Source organism: Eretmochelys imbricata, chromosome 24 (assembly GCF_965152235.1).
Source record: "Eretmochelys imbricata isolate rEreImb1 chromosome 24, rEreImb1.hap1, whole genome shotgun sequence".
Taxonomy (NCBI): domain Eukaryota; kingdom Metazoa; phylum Chordata; order Testudines; family Cheloniidae; genus Eretmochelys; species Eretmochelys imbricata.
The window spans coordinates 18,041,320-18,049,861 of record NC_135595.1 but is presented as its reverse complement, the minus strand read 5'-3'; the positions used below and the strand labels follow the sequence as shown (position 1 = coordinate 18,049,861).

The 8,542-nt window shown below is 65.5% G+C and overlaps 1 protein-coding gene across 1 annotated transcript; it reads right to left on the bottom strand.

Annotated features, from left to right (window-relative positions):
- Positions 1 to 1,556: 1,556 nt before the first annotated feature.
- LOC144279604 (hyaluronan synthase 1-like) lies at positions 1,557 to 7,095 on the bottom strand. The gene is given in 5 exon segments (XM_077841178.1): positions 1,557 to 2,232; positions 3,160 to 3,292; positions 5,539 to 5,764; positions 6,393 to 6,593; positions 6,595 to 7,095. Coding segments are annotated over 5 exon segments (1,737 nt in total).
- Positions 7,096 to 8,542: the final 1,447 nt, after the last annotated feature.

The following is an 8,542-nucleotide window of genomic DNA, read 5'->3' as shown; positions in this document are numbered from 1 at the left end:
ACGTTAACTCGGTACTAGGGGAAAGACGGAAGTTTCTGAGCTACTGTGTCTTGGGGCTGACAGAGCTACGGGGCTGATGGGGTGTGAACAATCTATGGCCCCCCCCCCACCACTGAGCGCTGAAGAGATGCCCAGCGGCCAGTGGAAGAAGGCGTCAGCCAGCAGACCTAGCGCCATGCAGGGGCGTGGGGGGAGGGGAGTGTCCTACCCCGAGGGAAACCCCCCCATCCCGTGCTGCTGTCGGCTGCGTCTATGCTACGGGGTGAGGCTGGAGCTATGCCACTGTAGTCCCTGCAAACATGGCCTCAGTGATGAGAGAACCCAGGAGTCCTGACGCCCAGCCTCCCGGCTCTCACCACTAGACAAGTGGTTCTCAGAATTTTGTATTGGTGACCCCTTTCACACAGGAAGCCTCGGAGAGTGACCTCCTCCCCCCTTATAAATTAAAAATACATTTTTTATATTCAACACTATTACAAAAGCTGGCGGCGAAGCAGGGTTTGGGGTGGAGGCTGACAGCTCGTGAATCCCACATAATAACCTGTGACCCGCTGAGGGGTCATGACCCCCTGTTTGAGACTCATAGAATCAGAATATCAGGGTTGGAAGGGACCTCAGGAGGTATCTAGTCCAACCCCCTGCTCAAAGCAGGACCAACCCCAACTAAATCATCCCAGCCAGGGCTTTGTCAAGCCTGACCTTAAAAACTTCTAAGGAAGGAGATTCCACCACCTCCCTAGGGAACCCAGTCCAGGGCTTCACCACCCTCCCTCTGAAATAGTGTTTCCTAATAGCCAACCTAAACCTCCCCCACTGCAACTTGAGACCATTACTCCTCGTTCTGTCATCTGCCACCACTGAGAACAGCCGAGCTCCATCCTCTTTGGAACCCCCCTCAGGTAGTTGAAGGCTGCTATCAAATTCCCCCTCACTCTTCTCTTCGGCAGACTAAACAATCCCAGTTCCCTCAGCCTCTCCTCGTAAAGCATCTGCCCCAGCCCCCTAATCATTTTCAGTGCCCTCCCCTGGACTCTCTCCAATTTGTCCACATTCCTTCTGTAGTGGGGGGCCCAAAACTGGACCCAGTACTCCAGATGTGGCCTCACCAATGCCGAATAGAGGGGACTAATCACTTCCCTTGATCTGCTGGCAACGCTCCTACTAATACAGCCCAATGTGCCGTTGGCCTTCTTGGCAACAAGGCCAACCTGCTGACTCATAGCCAGCGTCTCGTCTACTGTAATCCAGCTCTCTGCACCAGACCCCGTTCCCCTGTGAGAGTCAGGGATAGAATCCAGGAATCGGGGCTCCAAGCCCCCTGCTCCAGCCACTAGACCTTACTTCCCCCTCAGAGCTGGGGAGAGAACCCAGGAGTCCTGGCTCCCACAACCCCCTCCCAGAGCAGGGAATGGAACCCAGGAGTCCTGGCACCCTCGCTCCCCTCTCTCCCCACTAGCCATCACTTCCCTGTCTAATCCGGCCTTCCAGCTTCCCCACAGCCAGGCCGGGGGGGGTGAGGTAGGAAGAGAATAACAAGGAACCCTGGTGTCCGGGCCTCACACCTGGACTGTGTAGTGGTCGGCCCGCTTCCGGCAGCACCGCCGGATCCACACCCAGTACAGCAGCACCATGCCGGCCCAGTAGCCCAGGTAGACGCCCACCCCGATGACCAGGTATCTCAGCTCGGCCTGCTTGACCAGGCTGGTCCATTTGGCCAGGGCCTCTTGGTAGATGGTGTAGCTCAGCCCTGCCAGCAGCAGGAACGCCCAGATGGAGACGGGCAGCAGGGGCATCAAGTTGCCCACCATCTTCTTCCTCCCGGAGGTGCCCCAGCTGCTCTTGTTCATGGTGACGATGGCGAAGTACTTGGCCGGCAGGAGGCCGCCCATGTAGAGCAGGGCGTAGAGGCTCATGAAGAGCATGCGGGGGCTGCCCCGCAGCCAGCAGGCGTAGAGCGCCTTGATGCAGGCCACCAGCTGGACGCAGAGCAGGACCCACAGCACGTCCCACAGGCTGCCGCCGTAGAAGAGGCGCAGGACGGTGGCCGTCACGAAGAAGGGGAAGACGCCGGCCACCACGGCCTCGTAGGTCATCCACAGGTGATGCCGGTGCCACCAGAGGGCATTGTAGAGCCACTCGCGGAAGTAGGACTTGGTCCAGCGGGTCTGCTGGGCCAGCCAGCGCAGGAACTGGGCGGGGGTCTCTGAGTAGCAGCGGGAGCGGGCCGTGTACCTGCAGGGGGGCGGGCGGGGGGCTTAGCTAATGCAGAGCTGGGGTTGGAACCCAGGAGTCCTGGCTCCCAGTCCCCCCGCTCTAACCGCTACCCCCCACTCCCCTCCCAGAGCTGGGGTTGGAACCCAGGAGTCCTGGCTCCCAGTCCCCCTGCTCTAACCGCTAGCCCCACTCCCCTCCCAGAGCCAGAAATAGAACCCAGGTGTCCTGGCTCCTATCGCCCTGCTCTAACCGCTAGCCCCCACTCCCCTCCCAGAGCTGGGAAGAGAACCCAGAAGTCCTGACTCCCAGTCCCCCTGCTCTAACCGCTAGCCCCCACTCCCCTCCCAGAGCTGGTAAGAGAACCCAGGCGTCTTGACTCCCAGCCCCCCTGCTCTAACCGCTAGCCCCACTCCCCTCCCAGAGCTGGGGAGAGAACCCAGGAGTCCTGACACCCAGCCCCCCTGCTCTAGCCACTAGACCCCGCTCCCCTCCCAGAGCCAGGGAGAAAACCCAGGAGTCCAGGCTCCCAACCCCCCCTGTTCTAACCGCTAGCCCCCACTCCCCTCCCAGAGCTGGGGAGAGAACCCAGGAGTCCTGACTCCCAGTCCCCCTGCTCTAACCGCTAGCCCCCACTCCCCTCCCAGAGCCCGTGAGAGAACCAAGGAGTCCTGGCTCCCAACCCCCCCCCCCCGCTCTAACCACTAGCCCCCGCTCCCCTCACAGAGCCCGTGAGAGAACCCAGGAGTCCTGGCTCCCAACCCACCCTGCTCTAACCGCTACCCCCGCTCCCCTCCCAGAGCCAGGGAGAGAACCCAGGAGTCCTGGCTCCCATTCCCCCCGCTCTAACCGCTACCCCCCACTCTGCTCCCAGAGCCCGTGAGAGAACCCAGGAGTCCGGGCCCCCAGCCCCCAGGAGGGCCGGGCCCAGCTGGGCCGTGCACTCACTTGGTGGCGTAGCCCATGCTCAGCATGCGGTTGGTGAGGTGCCGGTCGTCGCCGAAGGTGCAGTGGGTGCCCAGGAATTTCTGGTTGTACCAGGACTCCAGGAACTGCTGCAGGAGGTCGTTCCGGTACAGGCCTGCAGGGGGCAGCAGGCAGCGCAGGGTCAGCAAAGCCGGAATTCCCAGCGGTCCCTTCCCGGCCCCTCCTCGAGCCGGGATAGAGCCCCCTGCTCTAGCCACTGGACCCCAGAGACGGGGAGACCCCAGGAGCCCTGACACCCAGCCCCCTGCTCTAGCCACTGGACCCCAGAGACGGGGAGACCCCAGGAGCCCTGACACCCAGCCCCCTGCTCTAGCCACTAGACCCCACTCCCCTCCCAGAGACGGGGAGACCCCAGGAGCCCTGACACCCAGCCCCCTGCTCTAGCCACTAGACCCCACTCCCCTCCCAGAGACGGGGAGACCCCAGGAGTCCTGACACCCAGCCCCCCTGCTCTAGCCACTGGACCCCAGAGACGGGGAGACCCCAGGAGTCCTGACACCCAGCCCCCTGCTCTAGCCACTGGACCCCAGAGACGGGGAGACCCCAGGAGCCCTGACACCCAGCCCCCCTGCTCTAGCCACTGGACCCCAGAGACGGGGAGACCCCAGGAGTCCTGACACCCAGCCCCCTGCTCTAGCCACTAGACCCCACTCCCCTCCCAGAGACGGGGAGACCCCAGGAGTCCTGACACCCAGCCCCCTGCTCTAGCCACTGGACCCCAGAGACGGGGAGACCCCAGGAGTCCTGACACCCAGCCCCCTGCTCTAGCCACTAGACCCCACTCCCCTCCCAGAGACGGGGAGACCCCAGGAGCCCTGACACCCAGCCCCCCTGCTCTAGCCACTAGACCCCACTCCCCTCCCAGAGACGGGGAGACCCCAGGAGCCCTGACACCCAGCCCCCTGCTCTAGCCACTGGACCCCAGAGACGGGGAGACCCCAGGAGTCCTGACACCCAGCCCCCTGCTCTAGCCACTAGACCCCACTCCCCTCCCAGAGACGGGGAGACCCCAGGAGCCCTGACACCCAGCCCCCTGCTCTAGCCACTGGACCCCAGAGACGGGGAGACCCCAGGAGTCCTGACACCCAGCCCCCTGCTCTAGCCACTAGACCCCACTCCCCTCCCAGAGACGGGGAGACCCCAGGAGTCCTGACACCCAGCCCCCTGCTCTAGCCACTGGACCCCAGAGACGGGGAGACCCCAGGAGTCCTGACACCCAGCCCCCTGCTCTAGCCACTAGACCCCACTCCCCTCCCAGAGACGGGGAGACCCCAGGAGCCCTGACACCCAGCCCCCTGCTCTAGCCACTGGACCCCAGAGATGGGGAGACCCCAGGAGCCCTGACACCCAGCCCCCCTGCTCTAGCCACTAGACCCCACTCCCCTCCCAGAGACGGGGAGACCCCAGGAGTCCTGACACCCAGCCCCCCTGCTCTAGCCACTGGACCCCAGAGACGGGGAGACCCCAGGAGCCCTGACACCCAGCCCCCCTGCTCTAGCCACTGGACCCCAGAGACGGGGAGACCCCAGGAGCCCTGACACCCAGCCCCCCTGCTCTAGCCACTAGACCCCACTCCCCTCCCAGAGACGGGGAGACCCCAAGAGCCCTGACACCCAGCCCCCCTGCTCTAGCCACGAGACCCCACTCCCCTCCCAGAGACGGGGAGACCCCAGGAGTCCTGGCTCCCAGCCCCCCTGCTCTAGCCACTGGACCCCAGAGACGGGGAGACCCCAGGAGCCCTGACACCCAGCCCCCCTGCTCTAGCCACTAGACCCCACTCCCCTCCCAGAGACGGGGAGACCCCAAGAGCCCTGACACCCAGCCTCCCTGCTCTAGCCACTGGACCCCACTCCCCTCCCAGAGACGGGGAGACCCCAGGAGCCCTGACACCCAGCCCCCCTGCTCTAGCCCTAGACCCCACTCCCCTCCCAGAGACGGGGAGACCCCAGGAGCCCTGATACCCAGCCCCCCTGCTCTAGCCACTAGACCCCACTCCCCTCCCAGAGACGGGGAGACCCCAGGAGTCCTGGCTCCCAACCCCCCTGCTCTAGCCACTAGACCGCACTCCCCTCCCAGAGACGGGGAGACCCCAGGAGTCCTGACACCCAGCCCCCTGCTCTAGCCACTGGACCCCACTCCCCTCCCAGAGATGGGGAGACCCCAAGAGCCCTGACACCCAGCCCCCATGCTCTAACCACTAGACCCCACTCCCTCCCAGAGCTGGGGAGAGAACCCAGGAGTCCTGGCTCCCAGCCCCCCTGCTCAGCCCCTCCGTTCTATCCACTAGCCCCCACTCCCTTCCCAGAGCGTGGAAGAACCCAGGCGTCCTGGCAGGCTCACCCAGGGGCCCGCTGATGCAGGAGACGCAGTCGAAGTAGGACTGGCAGGCGCGCTCCACGTTGAAGGCCATCCAGTAGCGCAGGCTGCTCATGAAGCTGATGAAGGAGTCGGAGACGTTCAGGATCCGCACATCGCCCCCCACGGCTCCGTAGCGCTTGTTGGCCTCCAACACCTTCACCATCTCCACCGTGGCGCTGGGGTCCAGCTTGGTGTCTGAGTCGCACACCTGGGGGCGGCCAAGGAGGGGGTGTTACTTGCGGAGACCCCTAGGGGGAGCTGTGCTGACCCCTATGCCCAGTGCATCACTGGGGGCGCTGTGCTGCAGGGGCCGGGGTGGGGACTCTCCCCTGGCAGTCAGGACTGTCCCGATGCCCCACGGCGGCGCTAGGGGGCGCTGTGCTGCAGGGGGCGGGGTGGGGGGCTCTCCCCTGGCAGTCAGGACTGTCCTGATGCCCCAGGGTGGCGCTAGGGGGCGCTGTGCTGCAGGGGGCAGGGTGGGGGGCTCTCCCCTGACAGTCAGGACTGTCCCGATGCCCCAGGGCAGCGCTAGGGGGCGCTGTGCTGCAGGGGGCAGGGTGGGGGGCTCTCCCCTGACAGTCAGGACTGTCCCGATGCCCCAGGGTGGCACTAGGGGGCGCTGTGCTGAAGGGAGCAGGGTGGGGGGCTCTCCCCTGACAGTCAGGACTGTTCCGATGCCCCAGGGCGGTGCTAGGGGGTGCTGTGCTGAAGGGGGCGGGGTGGGGGGCTCTCCCCTGGCAGGCAGAGCTGGCCCTCATGCCCAGAACGGCAGTAGGGGGCGCTGTGCTGTGCTGGGGGGTGGGGTGGGGGGAGGGTAGCCAGCTGGTTGCTCCTACCTGGATATAGTCCACCGAGTTGCCCAGCGCCCTGAAGGCCGTGTACATCACCTCCCGCTTCCCGCCCCATCGCTGCATGATGCAGACGCATCGCCTGGAGCGGATCAACTCCTCCACCGCCAGCTGGCCCGGGTCCACCATCTCCACCTCGGTGTAGGGCCCAGGCTCCTCCCCTCCTGCCCCCTGGGAGCCGCCGCCCCCCCTCCTCGCCCTCCCGCGGGGGCAGCTGGTGGTAATTGTTCTCCCAGACGTAGGTGCCCACGTCCTCGCCGGCGAAGACCTCCTGGAACATGTCCATCATGTAGCGGTCGTCGGGGCTGTTGCCGTCGATCACCATGAGGATCTGCAGCTTCTCTGGGGGGTACAGGGTGGCCCGCACCGACTCCAGGCACTGCCGGAGATAGGAGGGGTCTTCTTGGTAGGCCGAGATGGTCAACGCCACCGTCTTGGTGTAGCTACAGGCCAACGACTCCCTCCTCATCCGCCGGTGCTCCAGAGAGGCGAAGAAGCTCTGGATGACCAGGTGGGCGGCGAGGAAGACTCCATAGAGGCCGAAGGCCATGATCCGATACTGGTCGGCCACCAGCTGGATCCCAGCGACGTAAGCCCATGTCAGGACCCCCAAGATGAGCAGGGCAAAGGTGACGGTGAGGATGCGGCGCCCGGCGGAGATGAGGTATTTAGGTGCTTTTCTGGGGTCCATCTCTGCAAGGGATGGGCACAGGGTGAGATGCTGTTGGGTGGGTGTGGACTGGACCCCCCAGGTCTCAGCAATGGGGGGATTCACCGCTTGGGGCTGCCCAAATTGACAGGAGCTCTGGGGCAGGGCCACAAAGATGATTAAACCGGGCTGGGAAGGAGGCGTTGTTGGGATGACGGCAACTGGCACCCGAAAAGGTCCGTTTGAATAAATAAATGACCCACACAGAACACGACACTCCTCCTGTCAGCGCCAGGCAGGGAACCCTGGAGTCCTGGCTCCCAGCCCCCCCCGCTCAATGTGACCCACCAGACCCCATTCCTCCTCCAGAACCAGTGAGAGAACCCAGGAGTCCTGGCTCCCACCTCCACTGCTGTGGCCCACCAGACCCCATTCCCCTCCCAGAGCTGGGGGAGAGAACCCAGGAGTCCTGGCTCCCACCCCCACTGCTGTGGCCCTCCAGACCCCATTCCTCCTCCAGAACCAGTGAGAGAACCCAGGAGTCCCGGCTCCCACCCCCACTGCTGTGGCCCACCAGACCCCATTCCCCTCCCAGAGCTGGGGGAGAGAACCCAGGAGTCCCGGCTCCCACCCCCACTGCTGTGGCCCACCAGACCCCATTCCCCTCCCAGAGCTGGGGGAGAGAACCCAGGAGTCCCGGCTCCCACCCACACTGCTGTGGCCCACCAGACCCCATTCCCCTCCCAGAACTGGGGGGAGAGAACCCAGGAGTCCCGGCTCGCCCTGCTCTAACCACTGGCCCCGGCTGCCCACCTGGTGCCGGCTGCTCTCCCCGCTGGCGCTGTCGGTTCTGGCTCCCTTCCTGCGGCTGGGGGGAGCTTTTGAACTGCCTGGAGAGGGTGGGGGGGACGGGACACACGCTGTGCCTGCGTCAGGCGGGGCGACCCAGCCTCCCCCTACTTGAGTCTCACCCCCCCTTCCTCTTCCCAGCTGCGCATCTCCCCCCAGCCACGCTTCCTTCCCCCCGCCCCCGCAGGCTGGGCACTGACTGGCCATGCCCCGAGCTCTCCATGCGGGCCGGGTCCCGTGTTCTCCGGGGGGGGGGGCGGGGGGGGGGGGCTGCGGGTCGGGAGTGAGGGGCAGGGCAAGGCGGGGGGGGGGGGGAGATTCCTGGGCTCTGCGCTGATGGGGCTGGGAACGTCAGCGGGTTGGGGCAGCCCAGTGAGTAACCGCCCCCGCCCCTCGCCTCGCAGGTGGGTCCTGCTGGTCAGTGGGGAAGGGGGGGGGCGCTGGATGTTAACTGGCCAGGACGTGGGTGGGGGGCAGAGCAGCAGAGAGAGCACCAGGGGGACCTCCCCCCCGCCCCAGCTCTGCCCCTCACTCCCGACCCGCAGCCCCCTGCCAGCCCAGCCTGGGGCTCGCCCCCCCCCCCAGCTCTGCCGGTGACCCTCACTCCCGATCCGCAGCCCCCTCCCTGCCCAGCCTGGGG